General features: G+C 43.4%; 1 protein-coding gene across 2 annotated transcripts in view; it reads right to left on the reverse strand.

The window, feature by feature from the left end:
* Positions 1-8957: 8957 nt before the first annotated feature.
* Positions 8958-21915, reverse strand: part of Pbx1 (PBX homeobox 1) — a 308608-nt gene continuing 295650 nt past the window's right edge. Inside the window, exon 9 of one of the 2 annotated variants that reach the window (XM_051147799.1) lies at positions 8958-9139. In XM_051147799.1, coding sequence (XP_051003756.1) covers positions 9119-9139 — 21 coding nt within the window. In that variant the 3' untranslated portion in view covers positions 8958-9118. The remainder of the gene's footprint in view (positions 9140-21915) is intronic. The other variant, XM_051147802.1, reaches the window with a different exon arrangement.

The raw sequence follows: 21915 nt of genomic DNA on the forward strand, positions 1-21915 counted from the left end.
GACAACATACTTTTGTTTGTGTATAAGACTTTGTTTGTTTGTTTGTTTTATATGTGTGTGTGTGTTGATTTTGCTCTTCCAGCATTATGTGTCCTTGAGGTCCAACTCAGGTCATCGGGGTTGGCAACAGGTGCCTTCACCCAATGAGCCATCTTGCTGGCCCCAAATCTTTCTTTACATGACTCTTCTCAGTTGGAGCACAGAGCACAGGCTTGGGCACTTCTTGGTCCCTTGCCTTCATCTCTCCTGACAAGTTAGGACAAATGCAGAGACAAGTCAGCCCTCCTATTTCCTGAGTGCACACACCCCAATGGCAGCCCAAAGGATGCCATCCGTGTATATACCATGGCATTTCTAAGCCTGTGCAGGTTCCTGGCTGAACCATGGGGACCAGGGTTCTATAAGGTCAGGACCTCACCACGATGGTATGAGGCTTGTGGTTGGTGACTGCATGATAGAGCAATGAGTAGAATGACAACAGGCTCTGACTATTTGTCTCTGAGGACTGCCAGAAACAGTATACATGGCAATCCCCAGAGTTTAGAATTTTAAGGAAATATTTAGGACTGTCATGTAGTCATCAGTGTTTCATTTCACCAATTGAGCATATAAACTACCTGTTAAAGTTAATTTTATAAAACAGTGTTTATTCCTCTTACCTTATTTATTAACCCGGCTACCACACAAATAGTTGAGGTCCTTTTATAATGCAAAGCTCCACAACTCAATCTTGAGCAGTTTGAGTCTGTTCTTAATCATCAATACTATTTTGTCTTACTCCCAGAAAACATCCCAGCTATACTTGCACTTTGTGGCTTTCCTTAGACCTCTACCCATGGCCGAATTCTCTGCTTCCTCTCCTAACCCCTCCTGCCTTGGCTGGCAGGAAGTCCATTCCTATTTTCTCCCCTGCTCATCAATTAGCTGTAACCTGCTTTATTGACATAACAGGGGGATAATTGGGAAGCAGAGTTTAAACAACATTTAGACAGGAGATCAGAATTTAAGCTACACATATTTTTTTCCTCCCTTCACTTTCCTCTTCTCCCTCCCCCCTCCTCTTCTTCCTTCCTTTCCCTTTCTTTCTCTTCCCTTCCCCTCTTGAGACAGGGTCTTGATCTGTAGCCCAGTCTGGCTGCAAACTCAAGCAAATTGTCGAGCCTCAGCCTTCCAATTGGTGGGAGAGAACATCCCTACTTGAAGACAGGTGTCTCTTAACTAGATAGCACCTTACAAGATTCAGGTCAGATTGGATTTGAGGTAAACCCTGGCAAATTCTGTTTATCTATCTATCTATCTATCTATCTATCTATCTATCTATCTATCTATCATCTGTCTATCTACTATCTATCCCCTATCTATTATATCTATTTATTTATTTGATCTGTGGTCTTTTGTGGGATGTTTCCATTTCTCTCTCCACCATTCTTTCATTTCTGCCTCTGAATCTCATCCAGTGGAGATCTGCTTGGAGTGGTAGACCCATACTCCACCAATTTGTCAACGGGATTGACATCTTTGACTTAAGCTCCCTTGCCCGCCCTTATATGCAGACTGATTTTTCACATTAGGTATATAAGGCCAGATACAGCTTAGGCAGAAGACATATTTTGCTAAGTTCAAAGTATGATTTGCAAGCACGACAGGCTCAATAGAGTGAACACCAGAATGGGTGCAGGTGCACCTGCAGCAGCCACCGATTTGCCTAACTCTTGGCCTTCATCCCATTTCTAGAATCCAAATTCAGCTTGTTCCAGAAAAGGCATATTCATAGATAGTTCTGTCAGCCCCAAGAGATTTTGGAAGGTTGGCAATAATGTGAGTAACACTCTGTGTGTGTGTGTGTGTGTGTGTGTGTGTGTGTACGCACACTCCTTATCAGAGAAGAGCTATAGTAACTCACATGCTAAGGGAGCCAACAAGACACTATACTATCAGACAATGTTGTAAAGGTTATCTTTCCAAAATCTCACAGCCTACACACACACACACACACACACACACACACACACACACACACACACACACATACACACACACAGATCTTAGACTCCAGGACTTGAAAATTCAGTGGCTTAGCGCTGTGTGGCAGTTGGAAGTGGGCAGTGGTTGTGGCTTTATAGACAACAACTTAGAGGAACTTTGTGGCTGCCAGGCTCAGCTTTCCAATCTTTCCCTTTAAGGCAAACTTAAAGTACATTCAAGGAGCCATGGCATAGGTTTCTGTTATCTTGTCATATGTGGAACTCTCTGTTTTGTTTGTTTGTTTACTTATTTGAACATGTAAAATACAAGCTTTTATTCCAAACCTACACATTTTGTAACCTTGTTCTTAACAGCAGAGATAACTTCCATAAGAGCACCCAAAGAGGCATCTGTATAGCAACTGAAGAATCAAAAAGATGAGATGATTCATGTGGCATGCACCCTGCTCATCCCTTATTCTCATGCTCTCACCTCCTTCCCTGAGGAAGACTGGCTTTTTAAAATACTGAACATCTCCATAGGAAACCTGCTGAATATTCGAGAGTGAAGTTTAGTAGGGTCTGCTCTGTGTTTGGTCTCCTTGCTGCCAGGAGGGACACCTGCTGTTGCAAAGAATGACAGTCATATAAAAAAGAAAGAAACAGCAGCCCGGCAAGCATCACTGGATTGGCTGCATTGTGCTGAGAACGCTCTGCCTAGACCCACCCGGCTTGGACTGTAGCAGTATCACCCACCTCCTATAGAGATGTGGAGGGGAGCTGCTCAAGAGGAAAGGAAGATTGAATGTGCCTCACATACTCGCCACCTTACTCTAAAATGACATTGTGTGGGTCTGGCCTAAGCCATAAGCGCAGGGGGAAATGTGTACTATAAGGCGGAGGAGATGGCATAGGCAATAAAGTTCGTTGTTTTCGTTAGGGTTTCTATTGTGTGATGAAACACCATGACCTAAAAGCTAGTTGAGGAGGAAAGAGTTAATTTGGCTTACCTTTCCATATTGTATCCATCACTAAAGGAAGACAGGACAGGAACTCAAACACAGCAGGAACCTGGAGGCAGGAACTGACACAGAGGCCATGGAGGCGAGCTGCTTACATGCTTGCTCCACATAGCTTGCTCAGCCTGATTTCTTATAGGACTGAGGACCCACAGTGGGCTGGGCCTTCCCCCATCAATCATTAATTAAGAAAATGCTCTACAGGCTTGCCTACAGCCTGATCTTATGGAGGTATTTCCTCAAATGAGGTTCCCTCCTCTCAGCTGACTATAGTTTGTGTCAGGTTGTCATAAATCTAGCTGGCACATGTTGCTTCATAAACACGGGGACCCAAGTGTAGATCTCCAGCACCCATGTGAAAAGTCTGGATGTGGTGGCCTGCATCTGTAACTCCACCCTGAGGTAGTGGGGGCAGATAGAGACAGACAGATCCCTGGAACTTTGCTGTCCAGCCAGTTTTTGGTTGAGTCCATTGAGCTCTATGTTTAGTGAGAGAACCAGTCTCTAAAAGTGAGGTTGGGGGCAACTGAAAAAGATGCTCAAGGTTGTCCCCTGGCCTTCATGTGCATGTGCAAGCACACCCGCATGCAAATGTGCACACCTACATGAACTAGTACACTGACATGAATATGCACACCCACACACATACATGTTACATGTAGATTTAACTGAGGCTGGTCTTAGAGTCATTGCCTTGAACACTACGTAGGTTCATTAGTGAGTTAAAATTAATAAATTACATCGGAACAAGCATTTATTATAAGAACTCATTGCCCGTGATCATGAGTGCTCACAGATCCCATAACCTTTTTCTGCGAGCCTGAGGTTCAAGGCCCTTGGAGGTATAGTTTTACTTAGGTCTGATGGCCTGAGAACCAGAAAACCAATGATACAGGCTTTCAGCCCATTGGAACCTTAACCACCAGGTCTTCAGATGATGTCAATTCCAGTCTGAGGGCAGAAAAACTAAGGCTTATACCTCAGCACCAGCCCACAGCAGAGAGATTCTTCCCTCTTTGGTTTTAGGTGGTTTTATTTGGACCCAGTGGGTGAGCTGTGGCCCACTCATTCTGGAGAGGGCTCTCTGCTTTACCAAGCCCACTGCCAAACACGTGTCTTTTCTGAAAACCCTCACAGGCACACACCGAAATGATGAACCAAATATATGGGCAAAATGTAAGCTAGCCAAGTTGACATGAAATTATCACAAGCACCCATCTGTGAGAGAGCCCTAAGGGGCCCTGGAGGAGAACACCAGCTAATTGGAGTCAGTGTGTAAACTATTACATTTTGGTCAAAGTGTACTTTGGTTCCCGCCCCCCACCCCCAGTGTTTCCCCCTCCTTACTCTCCCCCGCAGTATTCCACGGCCCCCCCGCAGTGTTCCCCTTCCCCCTTGCAGTGTTCCCCCCCCCCCACCCAGTGTTCTTGTTTCTCATCCTTTTGTTGTGGAAGAAATGTGATTTGCTGGGGGTGCTTGAGGTTATTGCAATGTTTTGTGACCAAGAAGGTAAGTGCTGGCATCTGTGTTTGAGGAGGACAGTGACCAGAATTTCTGGGATATCACAAGTTTTCTGGTCTGTTCCCACCATTAACAACAGCACTTGCTCTTAATCTAGGTCAGTCACCCCTGACTCACTTCCTGGATTCCTGAAATCATGAGTCTAAAGTGCTCCAACAGCGCCCATAGCTGGTTGTTCAAGAGGCTTTTCTGTATCTTATAGAAAAAAAATAATCAGTTCTTCTTTGTGAAAGACTTCCAGATGGCAAGGGCTGGTATTATGGAGACAGGATGCACAAATCCCTAAAGTAAGTCCTTTGGAGTAATAGGAACGGGGTCATTCAGCCTGCTATGCTGTGGTTTCAAATTCATGTGCTCTCTACACCAAGGACACAGCATCATATAATAGCCATTGCTTTATAACAGTGGTTCTCAACCTTCCTAATGCAGCCCTTTAACACAGTTCCTCAGTGCTGTGGTGACCCCAACCATAAACTTATTTTTGTTGCTACTTCATAACTGTGATTTTGTTACCGATATGAACTATAATGAAATGTTTGTGTTTTTCAATGGCTTTAAGTGACACTTGTGAGTCGTTTGACCACCCCACCTCCCCTGCCATACAGGTTGTGACCACCAGTTTGGGAGCTGCTGCTTTATAATATCCACAGGATCCTACAAACAGTGCATGATACTGCAAGGCATCGTTTCCAAGCTGACACTGACTTCAAAGATTCCTTTACTCCTGGGGCTGGGGCAATGGTGTCAGGTGTGAGCGCTTGCACTGCAAACATGAGAGCCTGAGTTGAAATCACTGGCACACACATAAAAAGCCCATCTCAATAAGGCAGAAAGCAATAGAGAATGAGGTGCTCTACGCTGGCCTCCACAAGCATGCATACATTCATACAGACACACACACACACACACACACACACACACACACACCTGTACACTCATGTGAATGCACACAAACAGATGCACAGACAGACACACAGACATTCACACACACACACACACACACACACACACACACACACACACCTGTACACTCATGTGAATGCACACAAACAGATGCACAGACAGACACACAGACATTCACACACACACACACACACACACACACACACACACACCTGTACACTCATGTGAATGCACACAAACAGATGCACAGACAGACACACAGACATTCACACACACACACACACACACATACATAGGCACACACGCACTCACAATTCCTTTCCCTACTGACTTTTAGAATATACTAGAAAAAGCATATTCTGTGGCTGTTTGCTTGCTCTTAACTGCTCTTTGCTGTAATATAACAGCAACAGAGTTTTGGTCCAATGAAATAGCACATTGAAGCCTTGTCAGTGGAAGACCTCAAAGGGTGACTGACTCTAGCTAAGGACTTAAAGACGTGGATGCAAGTTCAAATGATAATCCTATTCAAACTGATTGCTTTTCCCTCCAGGGGAGAAGATATCTGATGGTGCCAAGTTGCTACAAGTGGCTGTTTCTCCTGCGGGGATGGTACCACACTGGGATCACCTGAGGGAAGAGTTTAGGTTTGTCTTTGCTGTTTATACATTGATCAATGGAAATAAATGTGTCATCTTTGCTGAGTGGGAAACTGGGCCCTTTATTCCATTGATGTACCCATTGTGTCACCACCCAAATATCTGCCAAAGAGCAGGCTTCTATCATCTCTCTGGGTTGTTTTGTGTATTTGATTGCTTAGCGCCTTATCCATGGGGAAACTCTCAGGGAACTGTTAATTAAGTGATTCTAAGAGCTTCATTATTTGTGTCTACACACACACACACACACACACACACACACACACACACACACACACACACACACACACTTTCCAGATTTGCTGTGTTTCTGATTTTTATGTGTCTTTGTTTCTATATCCCCAACCAAGTTAAGTCGTTGCCTAGAGACAGGCTATGTGTCTTTACTGTTTCTATCTTTCTGACTTTCTATCTCTCTCGGTCTCTCTCTCGGTGTCTTGGTCTCTCTCTCTCTCTCTCTCTCTCTCTCTCTCTCTCTCTCTCTCTCTCCACATCTCCCCTCCCTCTTTACTTCCCTCCCTATCTGCCTCCCTCCCTCTCTCTCCTGTCTACTTCTATTACCACACTAAACAGATGATCTGTGGACTTCTCAGTGTTCTGTCCACTGGGAGAATTTCTCCACATCAGTGCATTGCAGAGCACTAAGTGGGAGTAGTACCGGTGCCAGCCACTGGAATTTGCAACCATGTACAAAGCTCAGCCTATCCCCACCTCAACTCACCATCAGGCATCCCTCAAGCATCCAGACGCACGCAGGCACCCACGAGCTAATGGAGACACCACTGTAGCAATAGGGGAATAAATAGGCATCTGGGCTACCCACTCATGCAGAAGGCCATGTCCTGTGGGCCCATTTGTTTATAATCTTGTACATAACACTCTATCTTAGAAAGAGCCAATAGGGGAAAAAAAAAGAAAGGAAAAGAAATAGGCAACAGATCCACCAACAAGTCTGCTGTGTTTTGAACTTTGGTGAGTCTGATTGAACCTAACTGATGATAGAATGTCTGGCCATATGGTTATTTGGAATACTGTGGGCAGGCACTCCATCTCTTTTTGGTTCCTATGGTATTCCCTATTCAAGTGGAATATGATTCTCTGGATGAAAGGTATGCTTCTGTTCCACAAATATTTGATTTCTATTATGATACTTTTGCTGTGGCTTATAATGACTCTGTAAGACTGAGACCTCTAGAGAGATCTCTAGTCTATCTCCGGAGTCTCCACTAAGAGACAGAGTCCATTGTCGATGTAAATGTATAGGAATAGGAATTTATTGAGCCATCATGATGGGGTCTGTCCAGCTCTTTTAAGCTGCAGACCCTGAGAAACAGAGGCACAGGCCTTTTATAGGTTTTAGACAATGAGTTTTACAGTATGTGATTGTTTTTGAATAATCTTAGAAATAGGCCTTCAAAATCACCAAGTCAGAATGCTAATTAATCTTTGGTTATCTGAAAGGGAAAGAGAATGTATGTGCTCCACTGAGATTAGGTAGAATAATACACCACCAACTGCCAGCCATACAGATAACATACATGTGTTTGGCACGTGATAGTTCCCATGCAAAACACTTGACTCAAATTATCCTCACAACATGCATTCATTTATGCAAGAAATATTTATTAAGCACCTAAATCATTCTAGAAACTGGGGATACAGCAGTAAGGAATAAAAACCAAAAACCAAAAACCCTGCCCATATAGAGCTTACAGTCTAGAGGCGAGAAGTGGGAACAGGCAATAAATAAGGTGATCAAGTGCTCTGTATAGAATGTTAGGTGTTGAATGGTTAGGAAAACAATAGCGTGAGGAAAGAAAGTAGGAAATGGCAAATGTGGTTTAGAGACTGTGTTTGAAGGAGGCCTAGCTAATGGGTGACTTGAGTAATACCTGAAGGAGGTATAAGGGAGACCTTGTGGATTACTGGGAACTGTCCCAAGGAGAATGAGCCATAAGGGCAGAGACCCTGAGGTAGTAGTATTATCTCTCTTGTACACATGACTTGCCCAACAGCGTACTGCTTGAGGATGGAGCCAGGATTCAAACTCGCGTCCACTTGATTTTAGAGCTTGCTATTACCATAGAGCTGCCTAGTGACAGAGTGTGACATTACACAATATTACCAGTGATGACATAAGATCCCAGGGGAGGGAAGCAACTTGCTCAGATGAGCACACATAGGTAATGACTGAGCTTAGACTGGCATGTGGTCACTGGTAGTTCATCATCTCTGCCTACAGAATCCAGACAGTTATCCTCTGGCTAGAACTAGTTTCCTGACCTATCAATGGGCTGAGTAGAACTGGAGGAACAGATATTGCTGATAAGCATCTTAGAGTTCTGTCTTGGCTCAGCTGCACTAAATGATGTCTTTGAGCTCTGAGTTTGCTCACTGGCAGCTGTGGGTTAGTAACAAGGCATAGACGACAGAGCTAGGTGCATCTAACCCTGAAAGTAGGCTCTATGCTTTTCTGTTTATACGGCCTTGGGCAAGTCACTAAATATTGTCGACGCTCAGTGTCATCATCCATTAGAGGACAGGAATGCCTCTTGGAGATGTGGTACGGATTAGACAAAAGGGTACATGTGCAACACCTGCCACGGTGATTGCCATGTGGGAGATGCTATACTTGAAACCATGTTCTCTCCCCTATGTGGTTAGTTGTCACATGCATAACTCTTACTTTTTAACTGTATTACATTTTTTTTTTGAGAGGTTACCTTATATATGTAGTTACTCACTATGTTTTCTATTATATGGTGGTACACAGTAAATGCTTAACAGTGGTTATTTGATTGTTGGATTAGTGGAGAAGAGAAAGGAGAGTGATTATTGCTTTGGAACTCTGTCGATGCTCCATCCTCTAGTTACAGCATCTGCTAGCTCCCTGCTCGCCAGGCTTGCTCCGTCTGATATGAGTGGCCAGCAGATACCCTCTTACTTCTTGGAAGTCTCTATGCATTACCCCAGAAGACAGGCCATTGTTCAGGTAGAGGAAGACATTTTTTTTTTTCAGTCAGGAGAAGAGAGGCAGCTGTCACCATGAGGATCAGTAGGTTCTCGACATATCCTGGGGAGAAGACAAAACTCCAGTTTAATTCACAACTTTCACATCTTCCATGTGGCCATTCATCAGGACGACTATCAAAGAGTCAAATTGGCCAATTTCCATTTTTATTTCTATTCCCCACCCTCTGGCAAGATCTCAGTGAGCAGCTAACCAGCTGAAAATAGGAAGAAAAGAGAAAGGCCTGGACTTCGATGACTCTTGAGATGGCTCATCGGTCGCCAAAAATTGAAGTTAGTTTTTCATTCATGTAACATAAAAAAAAACCTCTACTATAAATATTAGCAAGAGTTCAATGGAATAACTTGTTTAGAATGCCACTTTTTTTTTTTTAGAAAAAAAGTAATTAATTTGTAGCATCCCCCTACATCAACTTGTTTAATCCTTATAACAACTATATTAAATAATTATTACTGTCCACATCTTAAAGATGTAGGCACAAATGGATCCTAGAGACATTAACTTGTTCCAGATTACACAGCAGGTGAGACTCAAGCCCAGGACACCATCTACACACTCTTGAGTCCAAAATCATCCCTCTACACCTTTCTCTCTGCCTTCATCATCGCTAAAAAGATGGGTGACAAATATTTTCTCCTGACCCTCTTATGGGTCAGCGAAGGCTAACAAGGGGGACCACAGAAGCATCTTCTTTTCTCTGGGGAAGTGTGGACAGAACACTGTACCAATGCAAAAACATCAAAGAGAACATAACTTCCCCCCAGGAGTTAATAATGTACTCAAGAATTAATACTTGTCTCTACATAGGTGAGAAGGCCATGAAGCTTCACCCCTGGACCATATGAAGAAGAATCAGGTATGTGTGTGGGGTGGGGTAGGGAGCGCAGATTCTGAGGATCAAGGGAAAACAGAGAGTGTTTGGCACAGTTTGGAAGGGAGTCATCAACTTTGACTTCTCAACTCAAACACTGGTCAAGTTGGGCTTAACCAGCTTTTAACTACTTTTTAAAACTAAATCAGACTACTAAACTATGGCATGTGTACCTCAGGAAGACTATGTAGACAGCGAGCACCATTGCATTGAGATGGTAGGATCATAATGACATTTCCCCTCTTTTATGTTACACTATATAGTATTTGTATCATCAGACACGAAGTGATAATTATATGACTTTATTGGAGGCTTGTAAATACCTACTTGCCCGGAGCTAGGAGAGCTCTTTCCTTAAGATTCCCCATTTGACAATTGATTAAATTGACACTGGGGGAAGACAGATTTCTTCTGAGGTGGGGGCACTAATGATGTTCCTCCAGTGATCTATTGATAGGAGGCACTGGGTCTCGCGGGCTTAGCACCCTTGCACTTGAAGATGGATGGCTCAACCCTGCCTGGTACTCATAATGAACATGTAGGCAAACCCAGGGGTTTGGGAAACAGTTCCTTACTTTTAACTTTTTATTTTTATAGGTGTTGGAGATTTATCTTAATAATCAAATATCCTGGTAAGTACCCTAATTCATACACCTTTGGAATTTCTTAATTAGCCTAGTCATGCCATTTTCTCTTAGGGCACTAGAGCCTGAAGGACAGGCAGTTCACTTCTTTGTACAAGAAGAGACTGAGGCTTGGAGAGGGAGCTTTCAAAGTTAAAGTTCACAGCAAAGCACCCATTGTAGGTTTCCTAGTTAGACTCACACACTCCCCCACAACATAAGTGTTTTTCTCTATATCACTGCCATCCTTCATTATGCTGCTAGACAGCACGTTTGTTTATTAGAAAGTACTCTAGCCCACGCTATTGGACATGTTGAATATGATTTGGGTACAGAGCATTCATACTCAATAGTCAATGACACTAAACATGTATGAAGTGACACATGGATAATATGTTAAATAAGCTTTTAGCTCACTTGTTTCCTCATGGTCAGAATATTTTCCTATGATTTGAAAGCCTGCAATGGGGTCTCTAAAGTCAGTAGGAAAAGGATCCATGAGAGTGAAGGAGGGCATGGATGCAGAGTTTGCCGGCTCTCCTTGTGGACTCCCAGGTGCAGTCTTGAGTCGTGTCTTCATTATCTTAGGGGGATAAAGCGAGTGGGTGTCATGCCCAAGCAGCGCTGTTACGAAGACTTGGAGATTCTATGAGAACTCCAAATATGCTAATTATTGTCTGTATGATTTTTAGAAAGCACTTAATGTTCCCAGGTCTGTGACCTCATCTTGTCAAAGAAGCGAGTTCAGCTACAAATTCTTGAGTCCTTGGGGTTTCACGAGGCAGATTAATTATAAGCTCAAGAGAGTGCATCATGGACTTTAGGAGACCTGGATAACCTGTGTTGAAAATGAGAGGGAACCAGGACAGGTTGGTGTGAAGATCTGCGAGGGGTAGAGCTGCTGATAGGAGGGCCATAGTGCAGGTAGCAGTGTCACATCGGAGAGAATGGATTCCCTAACATTCTTTGTCCTTGCAGCTCTACTCAAGTCCAGAGTCCTAGGACACTGGCTTCTTGACCTACAGTAAGTCTGCATGTCCAGCTGATCTAGAAGACAGCCGACAACTTACTTTGCAGCCTCACCAACACAGCACTCACAATCAAAAGGCTATTGCTAACTAATGGGGTGGTTGCTCAGCAGGCATCTAGCTGTTTCCTCCTGACCCTCTGTTTTCTTTTGCTCCCTTTCTCTCTTCCCTTTCTCTTCGTATTGTTTCCATAAGGCTCTTCCAGTCCAATTATCAGCTGACTTTTATAATTGGGGTTGGGGGCGCTACATTTTAGTACATCAGAGAAGGTTCCAGTCCCCACTTCTCTCTACACTGTGAGAAGGATTATGATCATGGTGAAGAGAGAAGGAGACAGTTGCCCTGGCTACAGATGGGGACCAGAAAGCCAGAAAGCAGCAGTATTCCTAAGGACTAGAGCCAGGGAGGGCTATGAGCAATGATCTTGGAGCAGATGGCTCATAGAACAGTCCACCAGAGCCCCCGGGTACCATTGCTAGTCTGAGGGGTTTCCTTTCACAGTGTTCCCATTAACACATTTTCTTGGCTTTCTCTTTATAGCTGCTGGGATGAGCAGCTTTTTTTCCATTTCCAAACTGTCCTTATCAGTAATGCAACAATAGCTAATTTAATTAGCTGACCTGAATGGTGGCCAGTTTGAGCTAATTTGGTTTTGATAGTGCTCCTTGGCACATGTAAAACTGATAAGCATGTTTCTCTCCAGATGAACAGTGGGGTTTGGGAGGGGTACGTGCATGATGGTAGCTCTCCCAAAGCCCCGCTTATACCTGGGGGACACAGTGCTTGACCAAAGGCAAGTTATTCTAAAGTCAGTACCCCCCCCAAAATATACACCCTGCCCAAGGACCTGTCAAATGTGTCAGCTGAAAGAGATAAAGTAGACAACCAGGAAATTGCAAAGGCAAATTGCCCAGGATGAGGGTTTCTGGGAGCTGGGACAAAAACATTCCCCTTAGCAGTAAGAGTGCTTGGCTGGGGAGGTCTGGAGCTCAGCCATGGACTGATGGTACCTCAGTCACTGCAATTCTGTGGGTCAGCCACCTGATGAATCAGGTGACCATTGGCCACCTCCTTCATAGCTGTGTCTCAGCACATCAGTGCAGTGTGGACACACACACACACACACACACACACACACACACACACACACACACACACCATGTCAGTGAAGGATGCTCTGACAACGAGCTGAGTTCCCTGAGAGTATGCATTCTTCAGTTTTTCTTGGTGGGAACTAAACACTATTACTCCTCTGTCTCTAGGTTCTAATATGCTACGTATACACGGAAGATACTTAAGGTATGTTTGGTGAATGAATAAGAAATAATATGATATGATATGAATAAATAGGAAAGGGGTATGGAGACACATAGAGGGACAGTTTCGGGCATAGAAAAGTCAACATACAACTGAGTAACATAAAACAAATTCCTTTTCAGGTCAGTATTTCAGCCCCCTCTATCCTTTGGGGAAAAAAACAAAAACAAAAACAAAACAGAAAAACACAATTGTTTAATATCCCCAGTGAGACTCCATTGGAGAGAACTAGTTTTCCACTTATGAGTGTGTTTTCAATTGGAGATCGCTTCTGTGTTAGGGATGAGCCATGTGTCCAGTTCTTTCAGCTCCATGATCCCATCTGGCGCAGACCCAGCAGGTCCTGTGCACGCTGCCACACTCTCTGTGAGTTGATATGCACATTGGTCCTGCTATGTTTACAGGGCTTTGTTTCTTTGGTGTCCCCCACTTCCTCTGTCTCTTACAATCCTAGCAGTAGATAGCCAACACCCTGAAACTCACTGGCACAGGAGATAACTTCCTGAACAGAACATCAACAGCCCAGGCTCTAAGGTCAACAATTAATAAATGGGACCTCATGAGGCTGAGCAGCTTCTGTAAGGCAGAAGACACTGTCAACAAAGCGACAGCCTACAGACTGGGTAAAGATCTTCACCAACCCTACATCTGACAAAGGACTAATATCCAAAATATATAAAGAGCTCTAGAAATTAATCACCACCAAACCAAATAACCCAGTTAAGAAATGGGGTTCAGAATTAAACAGAGAATTCTCAACAGAGGAATATAGAATGGCTGAGAAACACTTAAAGAAATGTTCAACATCCGTAGTCATCAGAGAAATGCAAATCAAAATGATTCTGAGATTCCATCTTACACCCATCAGAATGGCTAAGATCAAAAACTCAAGTGACAGCACATGCTGGTGAGGATGTGGAAAGGGGGAAGTCTCCTCCATTGCTGGTTGGAGTGTAAATTTGTACAACTACATTGGAATTCGATCTGGTGCTTTCTCAGAAAACTGGGGATAGAGCTACCTCAAGACCCAGCTATTCCACTCCTTGGAATATACCCAAAAGATGCTCCACCACACAACAAGGACTTACATTCAACCATGTTCATAGCAGCCTTATTTGGAATAGCCAGAATCTGGAAACAACCTACATGTCCCTCAGTTGAAGAATGGATAAAGAAACTGTGGAATACTACTCAGCTATTAAAAACAAGGAAATCTTGAAATTTGCAGGTAAATAGATGGAACTAGAAATCATCATCCTGAGTGAGTTAAGCCAGACCCAGAAAGATACACATGGTATACACTCACTTATAATTAGACACTAGCTCAACAGGGATGTCCTAAGAAAGTCTTCTCTTAGCAGGAGTTTGGGATAGATGCTGGGACTTCCTATTGGGACTCCAGGTGAGAGAGGTATAAGAGAATGGGGAAATAGAAGGATCCAGAGGGTCCTAGAAACCTACAAGAAGATTATCAAGGCTTGTGGGGGTCTGCTCAAACTACTGTACCAACCAACCAGGCATCAGATATAGCCAATGGACAGCACATTCTCCACAGCTGTGTGGAGAGTGGGGACTGACTCTGACATGAAGTCTGACATGACCACTTCCCCTCCATGGGGAGGCCTGGTGGTACTCAAAGGAAGGGTAAACAAGCTACCACAATGAGACCTGATAAGCTGTCATATGGTGGGGGAGCAGGTCCTCTTCTGTCTCAGACCTAGGGGAGGGGAATAGTGTGATATATTTAATGGCTTTCAGTTTTGTGTTTGTCTGTGTGTACGAATGTTAGGGTCTCTGTATTTATTTGTGTTTCTCCTGCTTTTCTCTGCATCTTTTTCTTGTTTGTTTGTTTGTTTTTTCTCTCTTTTTTTCTTCTTCTGTTTGTTTGATACTGTTTTAGTTTGATCTTATTATTATTATTATTCTTTTGATGCCTGTTTGTTATCTAAGAGTGACAGAAAAGGTATGGATTTGAATGGGAGGGGGAAAAGGGGAGGACCTTGGAGGAGCTAGGGGAGGGGAAAACATAATCAGAATATATTGTATAAAAATCTATTTTCAATAAGAGAAAAATAGGGGGAAAAGCCTCAGTTGTTATATGAGATTTATTTTTTAGCACATCAAAATCTCTTTTGTCCCACCTGGACCTCTGTCTACTATTCGCTAGCCATCTTCTTCTTAGATAAAGGGCCACACCCAAGTAGTCATTTGAGTTTGCTTTGAAGAGCTTCCACTTCTTGGAACTGCACTTAACCACATGGCTGAAATGGTGTGTGATTGAAATTAGTCGGTTTGAAAACCTTTCCAGTAGGACTGGTCCATGTGAGAACATTATTGTGTCTTCCGATTCTGCTGTGTGGTCATGTTTAAAAATGTGTTGCTCATCTAATCTCATTCCACACATTTTCCCTACATGAACTCACCCACTCTGTGTAGCACCACCATTCTCTGTGTAGCTAAAAATTCACGAGTCTTTGTCGTCCACCCTGAACTCCCTAGATCAGTTACACAGAAATGCAAGTGACTCCTGAAGTTTTCCACCTGGATCTTCTATTACAGCCTAAGCCAAGACACCAAGAACTGTTCCTGTTACCGGTTTACAGAAATCTATTTGTCTTAATTCTCTGCTTTTGTGGATAGCTTAACCCAACCTGCTTCCCTTCATTTCTGCTTGAGGCAGCCACCTAGTCTATTGATTTCGCCTTCTAAATGCCTTTTGAATCCAGGTCATTCTTAACACTGAAATGACTTTATTTATATCTTTCATTCCCCATCCCTCCAACCTAAACAGGAATTTCTCAAAGTCTGAGATATCTCAATGTCAGACAAATAGGAAGTGCTCAGTTTCCTGAACTGGAATAACATCTCTCCCCCACCTCTGTTCCATCACATTCTAAATCTTTAGTGAATGTCAAGTGCTCTGCTGAATACAAAGAGGTATGTGGGTTTTCTTACTCTAGTGTATAACAATTTTTATTTTAGTAGCAAAATCAAATGCCTTTTGTGTATAGATCATATGCTATGCAGTTTACCCACTTCATAGATGAAAAACCAAACAGATCAACAACAACAACAAAAACCCAAGCCTCTGACAGGTTAAGAAACTTCCCCTTACTGCCCAGATAATAAATGATAGAAGTTCAATTTTGAGTCTGGATGGGGTCCGATGGAAACATCCTGTAAGACACATACTGATCATTCAAAGTCCTTACCTCTGTAAATAAAACAAAGAAAAAGCAAAAATACTTGGGCGAATCTCAGAATAATTACACTGAATGAAAGAAGCCAGACCAAAAGGATTGGATGCTGTGAGACTTTATGTACACAAAATTCTAGAAAATGCAAGCTATAACTGGTGAGGAAAAAACAAAACAAAACAAACAAACAAAAAAAAAGCAGGCCAATGGTTGCCTAGGGAAAAGGAACAAATCTGAAAGACTGGATCGCTAGCAAGGAGAGTTTGGTGGTCATGAACAGCAATCTCTTGGTGGTGTTGACAGTGTGACAGTTATATATGTGTTTCAAAACTTATCAAAGTGTACTCTTCAAATATTTGGTTTTGTGGACGGTTTACACCAACAAAGGTCCTAACACACACACACACACACACACACACACACACACACACACACACACACAATTGAGCTATGTTCATATCTTTAGAATATTGCATGTTAAACAAAGGGTAATTAATCAAGAGCATAACCCAGTTGTGGGTGAAAGGAAAACAAGCCTCCAAATACTTAGATCTCAGAGTCAACAGGTACTGAAATAAGATCATCAGGTAGTTAAAAATCCCAGGATGCGTGGACCTACCCGGTTCTCGGTTCTCGGTTCTCGCCTCCCTTTTTCTTGCACTTTTGGGGGAGAGGATGTGGCAGGGTACATAACAAAAGCCTTAAGTGTTTTCACCTGAGAAGCAACGCGGTGTGTATCAGGGGGTGTTGTGAGAACTGGAATGGTGTACATAGTCCACTGACGAAATGTTGCACTCACGCCTCTGCTATCTATGTTATCAGGCACAGAAGGCCTGAACCAGGGTTCACGGGGCTGTGGTGTGTGCTACGTTCGGCAGGGGTGGAAAAAGGAAGTCCTTAGGTATAGTGCCGCAGAAAGGCGTCACTCATCACACAAATGACTGTTTTCGGAAGGTGCCAGCCTCTGTGGGCAATGGCGGCTCACTGGGCCTAGCTTCTGCTGATTCCCGGGGACTTCTTCCAGCTGCATACCCTACCCAGGAAGGTGGAACGCAAACAGTGCCTCCTGCACTGGGTCAGTCCCTGCCTTTCTGGAGAAAATAGCAGTGCTTTCCGCTTTATTCCGTTCCTCTATTACCTTAATGTGCTGGCCTGGAGGATGAATGAGATAATAAACACGGAGCACCGAGTGAGCACAGGGTCTGGGTCACAGGAGGCGCTCAATAAATGTTAATTCCTTGCCCCCAGCCTGGTATAGATTAGCCCTGACTTCTCAGAAATGCAAATCCCTGCGCGCTCACCTAGGCCTCCTTTCAATATCCCTGCATAGGAGCCTTTTACTACGCCTTCAAGCCCAGCCAGAATCCCTCTCCTCTGCTAATTGTCCCACAGAGACCAGGGAAAGAGAAGTCAGCCACTCCGGAAGAGGCCAAAGCCTCCTAGCAGAAGACTCGGTGTATTATTGAGTTGAGCTTGGTGAGCATGGACCTCATTCATCTTCACAGACACTGCTGCGCCATCCATTTTAAATGACATAGAAGTCGACCTGTTTATCAAGATCAGCATCCTACTGTATTATTATGATTATCTAGCATTTACATAACACTCTATTTGCAAAGTGCTTAATAATAATTTATTTATTACTTCATCTAACTATGCACTAATGGAAAATTCAAGAGGTTGTTTTGAGTTCACTGACCCCGGCTCTCAAGACACCTCAGGCCATTTTCAATTGCTGCTCAGATGCCTGCTGTAAAATGTTTTAATGAAAAATCATTTGATATATATGTGTGCGTGTGTGTGTACACATATACACATATAAGTAGATACACACACACACACACACACACACACACACACACACATATATATATATATATATATATATATATATATATATATATATACACACACACATACACATTTATATTTATACAAGTGTGTTCCTGTCTTTCCTCTTCTGGCAATTGTAATGTGTTAAAAACAATACTTTTACTTTACAATGGGGGAAATAGTCATTACTATTATTAAGGAGTCACTGGAAATGTATATATTTAGAACTTACATAAAGCTGACACAAGGTCCAGTTCTCACTGTATAGAAGACATGGAAACCATGAGTACATTCTTTGCATCCTGATTCTGGAAGGGTTTATAGCTCGGCAAAGTGGTCCTCAGCTCTCTCCCAGGATGTAGGAGGCTGCAGCAGGAGGGTCAAGAGTTTAAAGCTAGCCTGGTGTACATGCTGAGACTCCATCTCAACAACAAACAAGCAAACAGAAAAACCAAACAAGGGTTCACACAGCCTGGCATAGAGTCTTGTGGGTGGCTGACACCCTCGGCTAGTTCGCTCTTTTGAGGCCCACCTTAGGCAGTGCCTGCGCATGGCAGTGTCAGGCAGTGGCTGCGCCTGGCGGCCTCAGGCAGTGGCTACGCATGGCAGTGGCATGCAGTGACTTTCTGCTCACCGTGGGGTTCAGTTAAAAGGGGGTTTGCTGCAGAGCTCAGTATTGGGTCAGCAGGGAGTTTCTTGGGCCTCCTTTTCCATTTGGCAGCTTCTTTGCCCACTTACACTTCTCTTGCCCTTTTCCTTCACAACTATGAAAACCTCTCTACATTTTCCAGTCTCAACTTAACCTCAGATCCAGGCAGCTTCCCCAGCCATCAGGCCTCCCCAACCATGCTGTGTTAGGGGTGTCTACGGATTGCATCCACCAACATAGTGATGGGAGGTGGCTTTGATGCTTTCAAGGATCTTTCCCTTCCTTCATTCTATACCTATGAATCTATTTGGAAGGGAATTCACTATAACTCTGGGTCTTTAGCCTGCATACTAAAAGGTTTCATGAACAGCCTGATAAAATGCCCTTAGGAAAAAGCATTACAGCTGGGTGTGGTGGCACATGCCTTTACTCCCACCACTCAGGTAACTGAGGCAGGCAGATCTCTGTGAGTTTGAGGCTAGCCTAGTGTACAAAGAGAGATCCAGGAAAGCACAAAAAGAAACCCTGTCTTGAAAAACCAGAGGGGGGGGAGAGAAAGAGAGAGAGAGAGAGAGAGAGAGAGAGAGAGAGAGAGAGAGAGAGAGAGAGAGAGAGAGAGAGAGAACAATTCAAGGAGGAGTCAATTTATTTTGGCATGTGCATCACGAGGATGTGGGGTCATACTGCACCTACAACTGAAGAGAAGCAGAGGGTGGTGAATTTTATTGCTCAACACCCTCCTTTTTATGCAATCTAATCTAGGACACATGTTCATGAAGGAAGGCTTAGAATGGAAAGCTCATTGCTTCTGATAGCCCCATCTCCATACCTACAAGGGTTTGCATTGATTTTACACATTAAAATGTTATGAGCATTATGCAATAAGAAGTTATCTGTGTATGTATACATACATACATATAACATAGATTTAATGTTATATAATAAGTAAGTAAATGAATTAACACATATGCACACATAAAATATCAATCAAACAAGGGTGTCAAAAGGGAGAAACAGGGAGGAGAGACCATATTGATAATTGGTGGGAACACGATTCTATTTGAAAAAAGTCTAATTTCCAAACTGGACAAGCCCCACTGTTTACTTATCCAATTATACTCAATGTAGAAAAGGAAAACTTAAGTCAACCACCCCAAGAGGGAACAGCTCTTGAGCAATGCTCAGAATTCTGGGGGATGCTAGGCCCTTTATAGGGGCCTGTATTTGTTGCCTTTATTTTAATTTTTAGGCCTTTTAAGAATAAGGACAAAAGACATGAACCCTTTTCTGTGATGCTTCTTCCTTCCTCCCTCCCTCTGTCACTCCTTCCCTCCCTCCACCCCCTTTTTTATTTTCCAAACTATTTCTGGAAGAATCCGAGCCTCTCCTGTTTCCACTCCTTTTATTCTTTTTCTTTATTTCACCGTGGTCTCAGGTCAAAGATAACTGTGAGAAAACTGTTAAGCTATGTAACTAGTGTTTTTGAAAGTAAAGACTGGCAAGAATAAAAGCCAACCAAGGACGAGGGTCATGCATGAAGTTTGTGGTGGTGACTGGCTCTGATCAAATGGGCTGGAATTTTAAACAGGCTTCATAATTTTTTGTGCAACATTTTAGAAGGTTTACCCATCATTACTTAGGGGGGATATGTGACCTGTTTAAGGGAACAATAATGGGGATATCTTGGACTCTTTCATTTGTTGCTTTTAGAGGTTGATTGACAGAATGTGTATCCCTTAAAGCAACAAACCAAGGACGTTCAGAAGTCTTAGGAAAGAATCTAGGCTTGACTTCTATGATGACTTCAATGCATAGAGTAGAATAATTTGTGGTTTACAGAGATCATCATGAATTGACCCCAAATGAGACACATCCTATCTGCATCACTTGCTCCTAGGAAGGAAGGTCTCAGAACAACACAGAATTCCTGATTTGATTTCTTCCAAAGAGTGAACAAAATTCCTGTAATTCTTGCTTGTGATAAAAGTGGGTAATGAGAAAGGTAAGATGCCAGTAAAGGGAAAAGGATCTTCCCTGGACTGCAATAGCCCACAGTGTTTGCCACAGGGTACTGGTCCTGTCTAAAACAAGGTTGTGCTGGCAGGGACATGGTGTGGTGGCATTGAACCCCACTTTCTGGGTCACACTGTGGGCTCACATCCTAACCCTCTTACATATTTGTGTGTCTCTAGATAAGTCTCTTAAATTTTCTGGGGGTTGTCATGGGTTTCTTTTTTATATAAAATGGCTGTCAACAGGGCATGATGGTGCACGCCTGTACTGCTAGCAGTCAGGGGCTAAGTCCTGAAGTTCAAGGCCAGCCTGGTCTCCACACCATTCTGGGCTACATAGGAAGATTTTTGTTTCACTAAAATGAAATAAGATAAATAACAAAACAAAACCAGCGTCATGGCACACACCTTAAGAAATTTGAACGGGCTACTATGCTCTGTAGAGTGTAGCATCTGTTCAGAGAAACAGCCTGGAAGTGGTAGCTCCTTATTACACATTAGACACACAGTCTGAGAGTAATGAGCTAATATGTAGGATGCCAAAATCAGGATCCAGAAAGGTCTCACTAGGCTGGACTCAGGGAGCAAATCTAATAGGATGGCATTTAACAAGGATAAATGTAAAAGCAATACGATTAGACCTGAACAGCAAGTGGCATGAACGCCCGGTGGGGAGATGGGTGTTATAAACCACACACCTGAGCAAAGGCTTGGACACATCACTGACTCTCTGATAATTAAGATTCAGTGGTGTGAGAAGTCCCCTAGGAAGCGAAGGCTACTTCGGTAGCATAAAGCCAGTGCATCGTGTGGAATGAAGGGATAGTATCTGTGTCCTCTGCCACTCCCTGGGCCTCACACGTTCACAGGGGTGGTGATGAATAAGGCTAGGATCAAGAAAGAGATGTAAAATAAGAGCAAAACAGGCAGAGGCAAGAGAAAGCCCGTGAAGGCTCTGGGTGTATGCTCACAAACAGTCGAAGAGCAGTTTGTGTATGATGCCTAAACATCCCTTGTGACAAATTTCCAGTTCCTTCTCTGCTTTAAACCACTCAGGAGAGCAAGAAGGCCGGGTGTGAGTTCTAGAAAGGAAGGTTGCTGCTCACTACACAAAGAATACACGCCAAACCATCAACACTGTCCCCGAGTGGGGAGACTCTGCATTTCCCAGCACTGGGAAGGCCCAGGCAGAGGGGTGCTATATGGGGACTGTAATGTCTCCTGGCCCAGGGCTCAGTCTTCCTGCCACAGAAGTCACGTGCATAGGTAGTTTCCCCTCCCCCCTGGG

The sequence above is a fragment of the Acomys russatus genome, chromosome 6 (genome assembly GCF_903995435.1).
Source record: "Acomys russatus chromosome 6, mAcoRus1.1, whole genome shotgun sequence".
Classification (NCBI taxonomy): Eukaryota; Metazoa; Chordata; class Mammalia; order Rodentia; family Muridae; genus Acomys; species Acomys russatus.